General features: G+C 37.4%; 1 protein-coding gene across 3 annotated transcripts in view; it reads left to right on the top strand.

The window, feature by feature from the left end:
- Positions 1-15,206, top strand: part of LOC121280301 (ataxin-7) — a 136,620-nt gene extending 121,414 nt beyond the window's left edge. For all 3 annotated transcript variants that reach the window (XM_041192161.1, XM_041192159.1, XM_041192160.1), the window contains 6 exons: positions 1,530-1,612; positions 2,243-2,508; positions 4,520-4,715; positions 5,586-5,707; positions 9,495-10,476; positions 11,885-15,206. In XM_041192161.1, coding sequence (XP_041048095.1) covers positions 1,530-1,612; positions 2,243-2,508; positions 4,520-4,715; positions 5,586-5,707; positions 9,495-10,476; positions 11,885-11,902 — 1,667 coding nt within the window. In that variant the 3' untranslated portion in view covers positions 11,903-15,206. The remainder of the gene's footprint in view (positions 1-1,529; positions 1,613-2,242; positions 2,509-4,519; positions 4,716-5,585; positions 5,708-9,494; positions 10,477-11,884) is intronic.
- The last annotated feature ends 3,144 nt before the right edge of the window (positions 15,207-18,350 follow it).

The raw sequence follows: 18,350 nt of genomic DNA on the forward strand, positions 1-18,350 counted from the left end.
ACCACCGACGCACAGTAGCAGTAGTGTGTATCATCTACAAGGTGTGCTGCGGGAATTCACCAAGGCTCTTTAGACAGCATCTGCCAAACCCACGACCACTACCATCTAGAAGGACAAGGGCAGCAGATAGATGGGAACACCACCGCCTGGAAGTTCCCCTGCAGGTCACTTACCATTCTAACTTGGAAACATGTCGCAGTTCCTTCACTGTCACTAGGTCAAATTCCTGGAACTCCCTTTTTAACAGCACTGTGGATGTGCCCACACCACATAGACTGCAGCGGTTCAAGAAGGCAGCTCACCACCACCTTCTCAAGGGCAACTAGAGATGGGCAATAAATACTGGCCTAGCCAGCAATGCCCACATCCCATGAATGAATTTTTTTTTTAATTACCCAAAACTCTTTTATGCAATTTTTAGGTGGCAAGATCAAGAGTAGCATTAGAGAACGCTTGGAAATGGGTCACATACTTGCTCTTGGATAGGGAATATATACTTCTCTGGGTTTCATTACTGCAGAGCTGGCAAGGCATTTCGTTCTCCCACTGTCTACATTGAGAGCATACAGTTCCTTTTCTTTTGACTACTGGTTACACACACTGCTTTGTATTAGCAAAATGGAGTTTGCCTGGAAACTACAAATTTCTTTTGATTCTTGAAATTCTGACAGCTTAATTAAAATTTTTACAAGGTTGAAAATGTGTAGAATGCATAAGTTACGTAGGTGCAAGTCTTTCATGTTTCTTTTAATTAGGCTCTTCAGTTATCATACATAACCTATTAAAAATGCCCAAAGTTTTTCAAATAAATCTATAGTGAGCTCTGATAGCTCAGTGCACTAACCATTGCAGTGTTGAGCTATTCAGGAAAGTTTGATCCCCAACATGTGCTGAATTAACTGGTTCTGGTAGAGCAGACATTATTGTAACAATGAGCCTCTGTCAACATTATCGGGTTTTGCACTAGACGTGCTTTCTGGTTAACAATCACCAGTCACTGTTGTAAGCTAACCTCACTTCCTGTAAAATCTGAAATGCTTCCCGTTCTGCCCATCATCCAGCTAAACAATGATGTAACACTTCATATACTGGCTACTGAATACTGCACCAGCCACATGTTCATTCTCCAACTTTATGATAGATCACTGAAAAGCACTTGTTTGACATGATCACAACTGAATAGAAGAGTTAAGGGTGGATTTTTTGATTGTCGAGGTCAATAGGGGTGTGTTTTGATGAGGACGGAAATAAGTTTTGGGAGGGAAGGGGACAGTGCCTGAGGAGAGGGAACCATTTGCTGTTTCAGGTAGCATGAGAAGCAGGAGGCAAATTTTGTGTGTGCGTGTGTCACAGATTCCACTTGTCAGCAAAGTATTTGTGGGAAAATTAATCTTAGAATGTCAGGTTGGCAGCAGATTTTTGCTACCTGTTTTTATTTTGTAAACAATGGTTCTCCATTAGCTAGACAAAGATAGAAAAACAGCAGTGTGTTCTGTAATACACATGTAACATTTTCCATCTTATGCTAGAACGGGAGTTTGACCCGAACAGACACTGTGGTGTTGTCGATCCTGAAACCAAGAAACCATGTACAAGATCTTTGACATGCAAGGTAGGTTACTGTTGATCTGTGCTGTTTTCTTGCTAAGGCTTCATGATGGTTTGATTTGTGTGGTCACTATTGTAAGAACAGAATTACTTTGCCACTAATTAATCATAATTTCAGAAAATACAATTCAGCTGATTTCATTAGTGAAGTTTTATACAAGCTGTCACTTGATTTTATAAAGTAGCAGCTGAGGTCTGGCTGGGAGAACAAAGAACTAGAGAGTCTGACAAGAGGATTTCGAAATCTACTACTCAAGCAACTTTTTCCTCCCACGACCTTAAGATATGTGGCAGATAAATTGAATTGAAATCCTGAGGGAAAACAATTCCACAAGTAGATAATTTGAAAAGATGTTTGTTATTGTTTGTACACAGCAAAGGATTTGCTTATTTAGTTCGATTTTGCACATTTAATAACGTATTGGATATTTGTCAGCTCATTTCTAATAGCAATGCTTTATATATAATTCATTACAAAAATAAACAATTTATGTAAATTTCATTGTGTTCAATATTTCCAAAATGTCTTGATTAAAAAAAAAATCTAAGGGCTATGTATTGTTATTATTTAAAGGAAATGTTAAGGCAAATATTTTTGTAATGCCTGCATTCATGTATTTTTGGAAACATTCAGACACATTCCTTGAGCCAACGGAGAGCAGTACCAGGTCGTAGGAAACATTTTGACCTTTTGTTGGCTGAGCACAAAAACAAACCCAGGGAAAAAGAATCTCATCGAATCTCTGAGCATCATCACCAGGCACCCCTTCTCAGGGAATCACATCCCTCACCATCTAAGGCTTCCCAGGAATTGCATCAGAATTCCCATGGAAATATTACATCGGATGTAAAACAGACAGTGTCTGGCAAAACCAAACTTCACAATTCAAGTCTTCCAAGGTAATGTGACTTTTTAATTTGAATGCGACTCTCTTAAATAATTTGTGAAGCATATTTGGGTAAAGCCAATGGAAGCTTCAGCTTTTTGTGACAATTGTAAGACGTTATTGGGGCATAAATTTTTAAATAGGACAAGCAATAAAACTGGAAATTCTGGAGCATTGTGACTAATGCAGCTGAAATCCAGCCATTCGATCTCATTGCTGCCTGCTGCTCAAGATTGTGAATGTAGCCGGGTATTAGAATTAGTTACCAACCATGCAGCATTGTCTTAAAGTCTGCAGGAATTAAGGATTAATCTCTTTCTCATTTCCATAAGTAACCTGGGAGAAAAATTGAGCACTGAGAAAGGTTGGAGGAATGTTTAAATGTTTGCGAAAACTTTTATTGGTTAATTATAAGTATATTGGAGACGGCACAAAGGATTATTTGGATGAGGTGTGGTTGGAGTTGGAGATCATGTAATGAAACCTGCAGGGATATATCTTACCAGAGCTGGCACTCCCAATTTGGATGGTGTACAGCACAGAAGTGTAGCTTGCAACTAGAGCAGAGTCTTTGTGATGAAGGTGGAAATAGAAACTTGAAATTTAGAACTTGCACTGTTGAAATTGTATTTTCTGCCTGCCAACCAGCCAGTCACAGTGCAGTATTGTGAAGAATAGTACCAGAACTCCAGATATTTGAATTTTCATACTATTGAAATGTGCTAATACAGCAAATATAGTTGTTCTAGCATGGGGCTTTTTATTTCTGAATCATCTTCCTTTTGGTTTTCAATCTAATGAATTTTATTGTGCACAGAATCTGTGCTAAATATATTTCCCTATTATGCATTAAAGAAAAATATGGTCATTAATAACTTGTTTCTCAACATTTCCAAGTTGGAATGGACTTGATCTTCAGAATTGATTGAATCTTGAAACTCTAGTTGATAACATTCCCTTCTGCCATCCTGATTCTCCAGACTCATTCACATTCAAAATCTTTATCGATTCAAGGATTGTAACACATTCATAGTTGTTTACAAAATATAATTTGAGATGTTCAATGATTCATTGTTGCCTTCAATTTCACTTAACACGAATGCATCATGGCTTAGTGGAAATAGCTGTGTAAATAAAATCATAGGAAGCTTTTTTTTGCCTATTTTCAAACAAAGAACATCTTGTCCTGAGGAGCATACAGGTGGTGGTCATGATGACTCTTGTGATAAGCACATCGTTGGACACTTTGTTATAAAACACCAACAGGCAGTATATTAAATGGAAATACCAAATGCCCAAATCTCTCTACTTTGGAAGTTATCTGCCTTGTTTTCCCAGTTAAAGGTAACTATATAAATAGTGGGAGAGGAGGAATATTGCACAGCATAAATTCAGGTGCCAATGAACCGACAGACTGCATAAGAATTGCATTTAAGAATCTTATACTTGGCACTAGAACGGGGTGAAGATATGAAATATCTCATGTCATTAAATTTAATTGGCATTAATTAAATATTCCCTTGTTCCAACATTCTGGTAAACTACTATCCTTTAACATTTGAAGCATTTTGATTATGCATGTACAGTAAAGAGGTGTTCAATAGCATGGAATTTTGACCTTTAAATTTAAGAACAAAATGACCTCTTGTTCTCATTCTAGGAATCTTGCTGATTTCTTTAAGACATGCTCATCAAACAAAAGATCACTTTGATGTTTTAGTTTTGCGAAATGTGGCAAAATTAGTTGAGTTTAGTGGCAGTTTCTTTTTTTCACCATAAATACATAAACACAACCAGCACTCCAATTACAGTATAGTAGTTGGTGCAGATACGTTTGAGGAATATAATACTATGTAATTGAAAGGCATTGAATGCGATAAATCCTCAGAGTGTAACCCTGTCAAACTGATGATCCATGTTTCCATGCCACTTATTCTACTTCTCACAAAAGTGCTCATGGCATATTGGAGAGGATCCATGATTCCAACAATGATCATTAATTGACTTTGTGACTTTTTTTTAAGGCCTGCCAGTTGTACATTACAGCACAGTGGCAATACCGTTACTGACGCAGCATCAGTATATGAATCTCACCCCTCACTAGTAGGACCAGACTCAGCATCCAGGTTGTCTAGTGATGAGGGAGAATGTGATGAGAAAGAGGAATCTGCAGAAAAACTAGACTGCCATTATTCTGGACATCACCCTAGACCAGCAGCTGTAAGTTTAACAAATTTTTAGTGAAATTCAAAAGTTTATTCTGATGTATCAACTGTGCAGATTTTGCTAATTTTTTAAACAAACATTGTGGAATCAACTTAGCATTATTCTCCATAACTTGTCATATCTACTACAAAAAAAAATTACTGGTTTGAAAAAAATTGCTAAAAGCTTGCCCATCCACAAAACTGGCCATGTACACAGGATGAATTCATCACTATCGGGAGTTGCCGCTAATTACTGGCCCATTTGCAGGCCTTCAAGGTGGCTGTAAAATTTAAGCTCATTCTTTTGTTTTAAAACTGTTTTTAAATTTAAATGTTTTACATATAATTACTATGACCATGATTATTATACCCCAGTATAACTAACAAATTTGCTATGTTCCTTTAAAGCCATTTTTAGTATTTTAAAATTGGGTAACTCAGCTGAAGAATTGACACTGTGATTAAAGATGCTTATTTTTTATGATGACTCAATGCAGTTTGATTAATACCGCTGAAAATGAATTTATCACTAACAAAATATTTTGTAAGCCATGTTTTTTAATGAAAACTTTTAAAACACTGGCTGATTGTACTGATGGCAAATTTTACTTTTGGTGATATGCAGATGAGTTTGAGTAGAAACTCTGGGTGAAGAAAGAACTTCTCAAAACTAGCACAGTTTTAGGCTTAATTTGTACCCAAATCACTGCGCCCAAAGCAGAAATGCTTGGCTCAGATAAATTATATTAAGCATAGTATTTTTCTCTGAGTGTTGTAATTACAGTTGTATTATACACAATCAACAATATAAATTATTTCCAATTCATGCATTTTTTGAGATTAATGGGCAGAATTTTTCCTCCTCATTTCTGTTTTAAATTAGCTTTGCACCTTTGGAAGTCGGCAGGTTGGCCGAGGCTGCTTTGTCTTTGACAGGCGATGGGACCGCTTTCGGTGTGCACTTAGCTCTATGGTTGAAAAACATCTTAATTCACAGATGTGGAAGTAAGTATAAAACAAATGGTTGAGGTCTTTCATTTTAAGAACTTGCAATTATGTAGCACCTTTCATGAGCTCAGGACATAACAAAACACTTCACAGTTTGTAGTCAATATTGTAATGTTGGGCAATGGGGCAGGCAATTTGTGTGCAGCATGGTCCCACATACAGAAATGCAGTAACGACCAGTTATTTTGTTTCTATTGTGTTGACTCAGGGATAAATGTTGCTCAGGGCACCAGAACAAACTCCCCTGCTCCTCTTCATAAAATGTCATGAGATCTTTTGGGTTCACCTGAGAGGGCAGGTTGATTTAACATCACAGCTAAAAGACTGAACCTTCAATAATGCGGTGCACTCACAGTAATGCACTTAAGTATCAGGTTCAATAATATGAGAGAGTCTCTGCAGTGGACTCGAACCCACAACCTTCTAACTCAGAGGAAAAGGGGGCGAGCACTACTACTGAGCAATGATTGACACTTTAAATTTTAAAAAATATTTAGTTATTATTTAACACTGCTAATGATTTCCTGCCACAAATCATCCTAAACTGATAATCTATCCAAAAAAATGTGGAATAAGCCACCTGCTGACTAAATCTATCTTCAGGTGGATGAACTGAAAAATGGTGTTGCTGAGGGTGGAATATCTTTCAACAGCAATTTGTATTTAAAAAGCATCTTCAACTTAATAAAATGACCCGAAGTGCTTCACAGGAGCATTATCAAACAAAAAATGCCCCATAGTACATAAGGGAATATTAGGTCAGATGACCAAAAACTAGGTCAAGGAGGTAGTTTTTAAGAAAAAAATAAAAATACCTGGAAAAACTCAGCAGGTCTAGCAGCATCTGCGGAGCGGAACACGGTTAACGTTTCAATTCCATATGACTCTTCAACGGAACTAAGTAAAAATAGAAAAGAGGTGAAATATAAGCTGGTTTAAGGGGGGGTAGAGCTGGATAGAGAACCAGTGGAGATAGCCAAAAGATGTCATAGAGAAAAGGACAAAGCGGTGTTGAAGGTGGTGATATTATCTGAGGAATGTGCTAATTAAGGGTAGAAAGGATGAGCAAGGTACAGATAGCCCTAGTGGGGGTGGGGTGAAGGGAAGGGATTGGAAAAGACTAAAAGGTAGAGATAAAACAATGGATGGAAATACATTTAAAAATAATGGAAATAGGTGGGAAAAGAAAAATCTATATAAATTATTGGAAAAAAAGGGGGGATCGGAAAGGGGGTGGGGATGGAGGAGAGAGCTCATGATCTAAAATTGTTGAAGTCGATATTCAGTCTGGAAGGCTGTAAGGTGCCTAGTTGGCAGATGAGGCGCTGTTCCTCCAGTTTGCGTTGAGCTTCACTGGAACAATGCAGCAGGCCAAGGACGGACATGTGGGCATGAGAGCAGGGTGGAGTGTTGAAATGGCAAACGACAGGGAGGTCTGGGTAATGCTTGCGGACCGACTGAAGGTGTTCTGCAAAGCGGTCACCCAGTCTGCGTTTGGTATCCAATGTAGAGAAAACCACGCTGGAAGCAACGAATGCAGTAGACTAAATTGAGGGAAGTGTAAGTGAAATGCTGCTTCAATTGAAAGGAGTGTTTGGATCCTTGGACGGTGAGGAGAGGGGAAGTAAAGGGGCAGGTGTTGCACCTTTTGCGGTTGCATGGGAAGGTGCCGTGGGAGGGGGTTGAGGTGTAGGGGGTGATGGAGGAGTGGACCAGGGTGTCCCGGAGGGAACGATCCCTGCGGAATTCCCTTCACCCCCCCCACCCCGGCGGCATTCCTTCCCTTCACCGCAACCCCACTAGAGCTATCTGTACCTTGCTTGTCCTGCTTTCTACCCTTAATTAGCACATTCCTTAGATAATATCACCACCTTCAACACTTCTTTGTCCTTTTCTCTATGACATCTTTTGGCTATCTCCACCTATCACTGGCCCTCTAGCCAGCTCAACCCCCCACCCAAACCAGCTTATATTTCACCTCTTTTCTATTTTTACTTAGTTCTCTTGAAGAGTCATACGGACTCAAAACGTTAACTGTATTCCTCTCTGCAGATGCTGCCAGACCTGCTGAGTTTTTCCAGGTATTTTTATTTTTGTTTTGGATTTCCAGCATCCACAGTTTTTTGCTTTTTTCTCAGGTAGTTTTTAAGGCCTGCCTTAAACAAGGAAAATGAGGTACAGAGAGGGAATTCCAGAGATTAGGGCCTTGGCAGCTGAATACACAGTCATCTATGGTGGAGTAATGCTCAAGAGGTCAAAATTAGATGAGCACATGTATCTTGGAAGGTTGTGAAGCTGGAGGAGGTTAGAGACAATAGTACAAATGTTGGGAGAGTGTGAAACTGTGATTTTGAAATTAATTCAGGTTTGTAAAACAAAGACAAAAACTCTGAAAATGTAAAGTTAAATTCCACTATAGCTTGTTTAATTGAAGAATTTATTAATAGAATATATATAAAATTAAATAAAAATGCAAAGATGGTAATTTGGTAGTACAGAACTTGAGTATTGCTGTAAAAAGAGACAATGTCGAAGCTTTTTGTCTTGCATTCATCAGGACAGATATGCAAGAATACCAACAGTAAAGGGAGCAACAATTCATATTGCATTAGAAGAGTGTGCTAGTTGATTGGCAAATGGACTCTAATGGTAGAGACGTTGCCATGGAGAATGCACCAGAGAGTAGTTAACTGCTAAAGTTTTTGTTTAAATTCAAACCAGGCAGGCCAACTCTGGTCAAGGCATTACCATGGGGAATGAACCAGGGATGGCTTTCTCCTGAGCTTTTTTTAGTTCAAAAAGGTGCAAAGGACAGGGCCCTATGTGTGAATATGTAGCTTCTAACGTGTAAATGAGCCACACTGTAAGCCCGACTGCTGATCTTAAATTGGTATCAGTGTTATTAGCACAATCAAGATTGTTTAGTAAATGTTGCCCAATCGCAGACTCCTGTTTAATGTTGGACACACTGTTTTGAGTTTTGCAACCATGCGCCGGTTGGGTACAGTCAGCACGTCTTCCTCATCTGTTTGCAACAGGCAAGGTACTGACCTTACCTAACAAGCCTGTGGTTGCAGAAGTCAAAACATCGTGTCCAACATTAGCTGTGATTGAACAACACTTGCTAAACAATCCTGACTGTGCTAAGAATTACACTGACAACCATTTTAAGATTATCAGTTGGGCTCACTTTCTGTGTGCTAAAAGCTACATATGTTTACACACACGGCCCTGTCCTTTGCATACAGAAGCATGTCCACGCATTGCGCCTTTTTCAACTAAAGAAAAACTTGGGGGACAGCTATTCCCTGGTTCATTTCCCATGGCAATGCTGTGACCAATCAGAGTTGACCTGCTTGGTTCAAATTTAAACAAAAGCTTGGCAGTTAACTGTTCCCTAGTGCATTTTCCATTGCAACGTCTCTACCAATCAGAGTCCACCAATCAGCACTCTTCTCATGCAGTATAAATTGTTGTTCCCTTTACAATTGGTATTCTTACGTATCTGTCATGATGAGTGCAAGACAAAAAAGTTTGAAAGCATGTCTCTTTTATTCAGCAATACTCAAATGTGAAATTTAAATTTCAATTATAGCTGTTAACTGGGTAGTTATTTGTAGATGAATTATATCATGGTTTTTTCAAAGTCTGTAGTTTTGACCTCCGAGTAATGCATGTGAAATAAATTTTTGAATTGATATTTTTACGATCGAGTTGCATTTCCTTTATTCAAAAGTAATAACTAGTACTTGAGCAAAATAATTTTATTTTTTTTTTCTTTCAGAAAAATCCCTCCTGCAGTGGATAGCCCTACATCAGCACAGTCAAACCCACACAGCACTGGCACAAACTCAACACTGTCACATTACAGTGTTAGTGCTGCAGGTTTTATCTCCTCTACATCATTGTCCTCCTCATTGGCATCTCCGGTGTTAGTTTCTTCTCCATTTATGTCACCCATTGAAAGTAAATCTGTGCTATCATATGCAACTACTCTAAATGCTCACCCTGCTGCCTTGGGCGTCATGGACCCTGCTTATTGTATGCAATCTAGACACGTGTCTTCACCTTCTGTGATGCCTTCTGGGCTTTCTTCGGTTCCTTCACCTGTATTTAATAAACCTCAAAAAGTGAAACCCAGCAAGTCTTTTAAACCTAAAGATCCTTCATCTACCAGCAGTAATAGTAATAGCAACACCAGTAGCAACAGTAACAGCAGCAGTTCTGGAAAGAAAAGAAAAAATATTTCTGCACTGCCACTGCATTCTTCTTCCACTCATTCCACAGAATCTCTGAAGAAAAATTGTGTGAATTCTGGGAGCTTGGGGACCTCTTACTACTCATCTGTCACCTCATCTTATAGCAGCACACACAATGTTGGCCTAAATTGTACGAACAAGATGAACTCTTTAGGCCTCAAACATGACCAATCAGGAAAGGGGCTTCAAATGGGGATCCCTGCAGAATCGATTAAACGAATGAGTGTGGTTATGAACAGTAGTGATTCCACTCTTTCACTCGGGCCGTTTGTTCATCAGTCAAATGAGCAGACTGTAAATTTACGTGGTGGCTTTTCCAATCCACACACCCCACTGGACAAGCTGGAAGGGAAAAAGCGGAAGAGCTCACCAGGTTCAAGTACCATAAACAGTGGTAACAAATCAAACAAGATTGCCAAACCGCCTGTGGTAAACAATGTTCATTCAAAACATCCCAGTGTGATCCCAGGAACACCAGGGCTTTCCAACAACACTCTGCTCCATCAGGTATGAAATACTGAGAAATGAATAGTGAGTTGCAGTGCTTTAACACCAGCTTTTTTTCTAATGGGTGTTGGTTAGGTTTGGAGCTTTGCATTATAATTGTGCAGATGTTATTTCTCTTGAAGCTTTTCATGAATTTCTGTTCTGGACTGATGCTTACCTATTTGTTGCTGGAGCAACCTACAAATTCTTGGATTCCTACAAGGATGGTCTTTCTTGGTCTTTATATCAATATTATAATTCAAAAATTTTACAAGTTCACCTGCCCATTATTTATTCATGTATAATTGTAAACTTGTCATTTACTCCTTATCCTTTACAGCAAACTGATATATATATATATATATATATATATATAAAAAACTCATAGTGGAGAGTATTTTGTTTATGAATTTATATGCTACAAAACTGCACCTTATTACCTCCAAATCTTAATTTCATTCATCAGAATTAAGAGGTCTTGACCCTTTTCATGTCAACTGAAATGACCCAATTTTAGCATCTCTTTGCCTTTCCCACACCACCTCACCTTTAACAAAAGCAGCAAGGTGATGCTCAGGGCAAGTGGGGGAGAAGTCGATTGATGCACCAGAAGAAGAAAATTCATAATTCCTGCACTTTTGCACAATCTTCACAAATCAAATTGCTATTGAGATGCAATGATTATTTTGTAGGCATAAGTTTATGACCAATGGGGTTGTTATTGCCCTGTTTTTATTTGTTCATGCTAGGCCAGCATTTATTGCCATTCCCTAATTGCCCTTGTTCAGAGGGCATTTAGGAGTCTGCCACATTGCTGTGGGTTTGGAGTCACAGACCAGGCAAGGAGAGCAGATTTCTTCCCTAAAGGACATTAGTGAACCACATGGGTTTTTACAACAATCGACAATGGTTCCGTGGTCATCATTAGACTTTAATTCCAGATTTTTTTGTGTTCAAATTCCACCATCTACTGTAGCAGGATTCAAACCCAGGTCCCCAGAGCATTACCCTGGGTCTCTGGATCACTAGTCCAGTGACAATACCACAATGCCATCACCTCCCCTACTGTTGAATGTTTTTATATTGCCCTTTTAGTAATAATATTGCACAGCAATACATCCGTTTATAACCATTATCTGTTGTTACTAGCAATCTTGCCAGAGAGCAGGACATTTTGACCTTGTCAACCCAGCTCAGAGTAATATGATTATAGTTGGGCTTTGCAGGAAAAAGGAATAAATGTTGCCGCTTCTAAGGAGTATAATTGTTGCAAGCTGTTTTTCTAATAAACAAAGAAATCCGAAGAGAAGTATCAAGAATTCTAATTTTTTGTACATATTAAGTTGCCTTCTGTCAAAAAATTAAGTGAGGTAGCAGTCTTCTGTTACAATATAAATTGGTGGTTAATAAGCTTTTCTTTATTTTGCAGCCAAAGGCTCGACCTTGATAATGAATGCTCTTCTGGAATAAACTGGACATCTTTTTTGTTTTTTTTTAAAAAAACAGGCGCTCTGAACTCTAAGAGGCCTTTGAATTATCTCAACTTCCCTTGTCCCTCAGGTCTGGAGGTACTGTGGATAGCAGAATCAAAACTGTATACAGGCTCTGAAGCCAAGTTTGTGGAAATGCCACCTTCTATAGTGGCACATTTCAAATTGAATTGACATGGACACCTAGATAAAATTTGGCCACTGCAACTGTTCAAATCAGTATTAAACATTGGGTTTAGAAGAATGACTACTGATCTGAGATTTATGCAAAGAAGCAGTTTTTAAACTATTTTCCACTGACAGGTGTATTGCTGAACAGTTTTGGATTCAGAACTGCCAAGAGTTTAAGCATAAGCATAATGACAAATTAAGTTAATGGGATGTTTCTTTGTTCTAAAGGCCCTTGGCATCTACTGGAAATTTGTATCACAAAGCAGATATGTTGTATTTATTTTTTCATTAGATTTGTGTGTACAGTGTCTACAATTGAGCTAAACATTTGCCAAGTATGATGACTTGTGTCAGGTAGTTATTTTTGAAGTTACTGTTTTATTTTTGTTAAATCTGCAAATCTTGGCTTTTCTGAGCAGAAAAACAATTGTGGAACTAAAATGACAAAAATGGGAAGTTACAGTCCAGCAAATGCTAGAGTTTTGTTTAAGGTGATAATTTTAAGAATTTTGTGTGTAAATTCTAACTGCTTTCTGGTTAGAAATACAGCAGACTGTTGAGCTAAAAGAAAATTGCATCATGTTTGGAGTATAGATGCAACAATTTTATCTTTATGAATAAAACATTCACGTTTGCTTAATCAATTTTGTACCATTCATATGGTACAAACTACTGGGGCTCAGTGGCATTTGCAGCTTGGTCTTGCCTTTAGTAAATGGTAAGAAATTAAAAAGATTTTAGTGTACGCTGCTTCCTCCCCTTTTGGCCTATCTGTAGTCCACATAATTTTTGCACTAATAGACTATATCCGTACTCGCAACTATTCTGGAAGATTTTAATAAAAAGGGATACAGAAGTAAGTTTTCATGTCAGAGTATGTGTAAAATCAGGGATTTCAAAATGAGAATTCCACAAAAAATGTTTAAAATGACCACTTTATTGAAAATTTGGGCACTTTTCAACATTTTCCCTATTGGTCTACAAATTGGGGAATCAGATGAAAGCAAATGTTTACAACATCAATTTAATGTTGCATCTTTCACTTTCTCCCCAATCTAGATGTAAGGAACAATGTGTGTATAGTATGGAGAATGTGAGCATACACTAACACAATCTGTTACATTAATTTTAATAGATTTTTGAGGACAGTGTAGTGAATTCTATAAAGACAGACTTAAGAAATAGTGTATAGTTGAATATACTCTTGTAATCATTGGGCAAATGGCAGGAAAACAATTAAAGAAGCCATCTGTTGCATATGCAATTTCTCAGAACAGTTTAAGTTGGTGACCAAGTAATAATGCCATTTCCTTTTTGGGTTGTAAAGGCTTCTATGAAAATTATTAAAGAAGAAAGCTGCTCCTTTCTGCTGTAATAAAATGGCACACCTGCATCCAAGTAGATATTTTTAAGACTGGCTTTTACTGAAGCTTACTTGTTCCTTTGGGACAGTTATCAATTGTAACTCAGTTTTCTTACCCCAATTTTCAACAAGCTAAGAGTGTCACAATTTTTGTACTTTTTATTTTGAATTTTGTTTAATGGATTATACAAACGAATGGAACTATCCCTATTTCAGAATGCATATTTTGTTAAAATTGTACATATTAAATACGTATTTTTGCACAGGTCATTTTCTTATATCCAGTTTTGGTACAATTTTGAAATCATCTGGTATTTATTTATTTAGGAATTAATAAATAACAGGTAAAGTACCTTTATTGTTTAGAGATTCACTGCCCAGCCAATGATACAAAATACCTACAGTATAAAATTTGTGGGGCACTTTTTTATAAAACTTTTGTCCATTTTGGAATTTGGGAGTGAAATGATTTATTTTTTGGAAGTGGGGGGAGGGGAAGAGAAGAAAGCCTCAAAACTATTTCACTGTAATAAAATGTTCATTTGTTGCCTAACTCCCAGTGTAACAATTGCATTCAATAGAAGATCATCCCAGACACACTATCTGAAAAACTGATTTTTAACTTCATTTTAGCAGCTTTTAGTCAAAATTTAAAGTGCCTGATAGTTGCTTCAAAACGACTGTTTAAATTGAGCATTTAAAAAAAATATTGAATGTTCAGTTTTTGATTAGGAGCTTGCTTTTTCCACCTGTGGATTTTTAAGGTTTCTCATTGTGCTTAAACCTTAACAACAAATTAATTTGGACTGATTACATCGCTTTCAATTGTGAAATGAATATACCAATTTCTTTCAAATTCTGATTGTATGTATGTGTGCGGGTGTGGTTGTACCACCAGCCAAAAACAAAAGAAAAGGCCTTTACATTTCTGTACCATTGAAGCACCAAGTTTTAATAATTTTGTCAGTGAAGAGGTCTAAAGCACTATTGCTGTATAACTTGACTCATTAAAATAATTGTACTTTTGAGTTTGACCCATAGTATCTAATACTAGAATGTAAATATTCTCATCCTGGCTATATTTAAGGTGATGGTGCCTTTTGGAAAGGAAATATCTTGGATTTCACTGAGTATCTCCTAAAATTCTTTGTGGATTAATACAGTCACAAAATGCAATGTTTCAGGAGTAAGTCTTCCTATATATATAAAAAAAATCCTTGACAGGATCCTATAATACTGCAAATTCAAATGAAATTTATTTTAAGATAAAAAGCCGAGATGAATATTCTGAACATAGGAGAGAAGTATTGTCTTAGAATAGGCACTCAGACCTGTTAATTCAGGTTTATCTAATGTAAGGAATTAAAACAATTGCAATGACAAAAGCAATATAGACAGAAATGAAGAGTTTAACACTACACATCTCAAATGTGAATGTAAGCCTGATAGCAAAGCATCTTTCTCCTCATTATTTGAGCCTGGTTCTAAAAGCAACCTCCTGTGTAAAGTGTGAATAGTTTCCGAAGTACGCATAATCAAGCGCACCTGGTCGCTATGGTATCAGCTGGACTTTGTGTTGCCTGCTGTATAATTCATGAACAAATGTCATGGGTCAGAATCTTTCGATATTTGAAAATGTATAGTCTATTTGTTTTGTAACAAGTTCTGTAAATAAAAATAATTTATACTGTTATTTATAATAAATGCTGTTGATTCTTTGCGTATCATTTGAGAATTAAAATATCTAATGTGTTTAAAATGTGAATTCTGTGCTACAAATTGCACTAAAGCTTTGTTCAGATTCAGCTTTAAGACAGCTGAGAATGTCATGGTTTGGCTTAGTTGGGAAATTTGAAATTGATCATTACCTACACTATTTACAGGCTGTTTTTACTGTAATAAAAACAAAATGCTGGAAAAACTCAACCGTCTGGCAGCATCTGTGGAGAGAAACTGAGTTAATGTTTTGAGTCAGTATGACTCAGCTAAAGAGTAGAAATATGATGGATTTTATACTGTTTAGGAAGGGATGGAGCTGGTGGAACAGGATATATGACAGCTAAGGAGAAATTGACAAAGGTGTCATAGACACAATAGAAAGGGAGTGTTAATGGTAGTGATGGAGAGTAAAGGTGCTGATGGTGGCATAGAGGTAGATGGCAGAACAAGGGTTAGCACTCTGAAAGCAAAATATAAGTGACAGATGGCCCTATGGATGGAGGGGGGCTTGGGAGAAGAGATTTTTAAAAATGAACAAATAATTAAAAGAAAATAATTTTAACAAACAATTGGATTAAAAAAGGGGTCAAGAGGAAGGAGAAAGTTGATGAACTCAATGTTAAGTCCAGAAGGCTGTATGGTGCCTAATCAGAAGATGAAGTGCTGTTCCTCCAGTTTGCATTGGACTTCACTGGAACATTGTAGTAGGCTAAGGACAGGCATGAGCAGGATGGTATGTTGAAATGGCAAACGACAGGAAGATCTCGGTTATGCTTGCAGACTGAGCGAAGGTGTTCCACAAAGCAGTTACCCAGTCTGTTTGGTTTCCCCGATATAGAGACCACCGCATTGAGAGCAGTGAATACACATGTTATGCTTTCAGAGTGCTGACCCTTGTTCTGCTTTAACACATTGCTTTCTTACCTTTGTCACTATCAGCACCTTGACTCTTCACCACATTCCCTCTATCTTGTGTCCATGACATCTTTGTCAATCTCTCCTTAGTTGTCACCTATCCTGTTCCACCCCCTCCTAAACAGTATAAATCCATCATATTTCTACTTTAGCTCATCACATGAACTTGAAATGTTAACTGTTTCTCTCCACAGATGCTGTGAGACCTGAGTTTTTCCAGCATTTTGTTTTTATTTCAGATTTCCAGATCTGCAGTATTTTGTAATAGATACATGTTGCAATTTAAGCAGTTTATTTTGTCCATGTGTCTGATTTTATTACAGGGATCAAACTGAAGCTATCTTAATGCAGCCAACCTTGTCACGTAGTGGTGGCTTGGTGTCATCTAGAAAATCGTGATTCCCTGGGTGCAGATGTATTATACAGAACCAATGGGTCATTCTCCTTTCTCCCCACCTTTTATTCCATAACAAGTCTGAATAAGTTATCACTTTAATGATTTGTTTGTAACAGTACTCAGCCTGCACGAGGAAGCAGTACTGTTTTAGGCAAAAGAGAAATCCTGATGTGCATTAGACTTCAGGCAACATGTGCAAGAATGGAAAATGTCTAACTCTACCTAAGATAGACCTTATCTTAGATTATTACATCCATTAAAAGTATCTTAAGTGAGACACTTGCCTAGTTCTTAATTAAGCTATTAGTTTCAAATGGGTAGAGACCAAACAAACTATAACTGGTTTAATAGTACCATTTGGGCTTGAAGTTTGTTTCACCTATTGACTCCTAGAAGGTGGCCAAGACATGATTGAACAGCCCTAACTAGTTGATTATCAAAAACACCCCATCATTCCACATTGATAATTGGCAGCTCAAATTTTACTGGATTGCAGCTATCTGTAATCCTAGCTTGCAGTATGTGCTTAACACTGAAAATGACAGTCACTTCAGCCATACACCCAATGTCTGTATCATTTTAACTCACCCATTTTATCAAAAGTGCTGTAGCAGCATAAATGTACCTGGCTATACCAAGTTCATTTTTTTAATTATGGGAGGGTTGACAAACAATCCTCCCAAATAAATGCAGTTCTAGTTCTGAGATTGAGAACTGGCTACCCATGGAGTTCAAAACTACAAGAATTTGCACCACAAAAACAGACCCCAGATCTTCCTCCAATCCTATACGTACACAATTCCTTTCTCTTGGATATATCTTTGCTAGTTGTCTTGACTACTCAAGTTGCACATTCTACAATTTGGTTTTAGTATCATATTTGGAAACCCGTTGCAGCTTTTGTTGTGGCACAATCCTTTTTGTATTATGGAGACCACAAATAAGTTTAAGAACTTCTGCTTTTCAATTCAATTCCCTAGAAATGAACCTGTTCTGTTTTATTCAGCTACACCATTAGGACAGTAGGGTTACATGGCCTCCTTATTTTTACTAAAACCTCACCAATTGAAATTAATTTTCCATTTACATACCCATTCTGTAGAGTGACTGGACTATTAATTTAGAGCCATGAGTTAAAACCTCACCATGGCAACTGAATTTAAATTCAATTAATTAATTAAATCTAGAATAAAAAGTTAGTGGTAGCAAAACAACCAACGTGTTGTAAAAACCTATCTGGTTCACTAGAGTCCTTTAAGGAAATATACCTGTCTGGCCTATATTTGACTCCAGACCCACAGCAATGTTGAATCTTAACTGTACCTGCTATGACCTAGCAAGCCACTTAGTTTACAGTCAATAATTGCTGAACTTACCTCCTGTGAATGATTTTTAAAAAATGTCTTGTATTTTATCAAGTCTTCCTAAAGTACTAACTATACCCTTGATGTGTTGCCATCTGCAAATTTTGATTGCGCACTTGATTCTTCGAAATCTTTCATAGCATTTTATAATTGCAAAAATTGCATAGATTCCTGCTGTAACTATTGTATTGTAATTTATTGTATCCTGTACCCACCTTGTGCTTTAGAAATCCAGTTATTTGTCTTCATCCAAAACGTACTGATCCTTAAACATCTGTTTGTCATTTTAAATTTTTTCATTGTATCTAAGTTGCTGTTTGTACAGACACTTTTTTCTCTATATTTGTGTAAGATTCTTTTCATCCAGCCTTTTGGCTGTCCTATAATTCACCTCCTTTGGAACTTCAGTATGGAGGGGGAAGATTAATTGAATAAGTAGATTAGTTCCATGTTTGGCCTCAAACATTATTTGACTC

This window comes from Carcharodon carcharias, chromosome 7 (genome assembly GCF_017639515.1).
Source record: "Carcharodon carcharias isolate sCarCar2 chromosome 7, sCarCar2.pri, whole genome shotgun sequence".
In the NCBI taxonomy this organism is placed as follows: Eukaryota; Metazoa; Chordata; class Chondrichthyes; order Lamniformes; family Lamnidae; genus Carcharodon; species Carcharodon carcharias.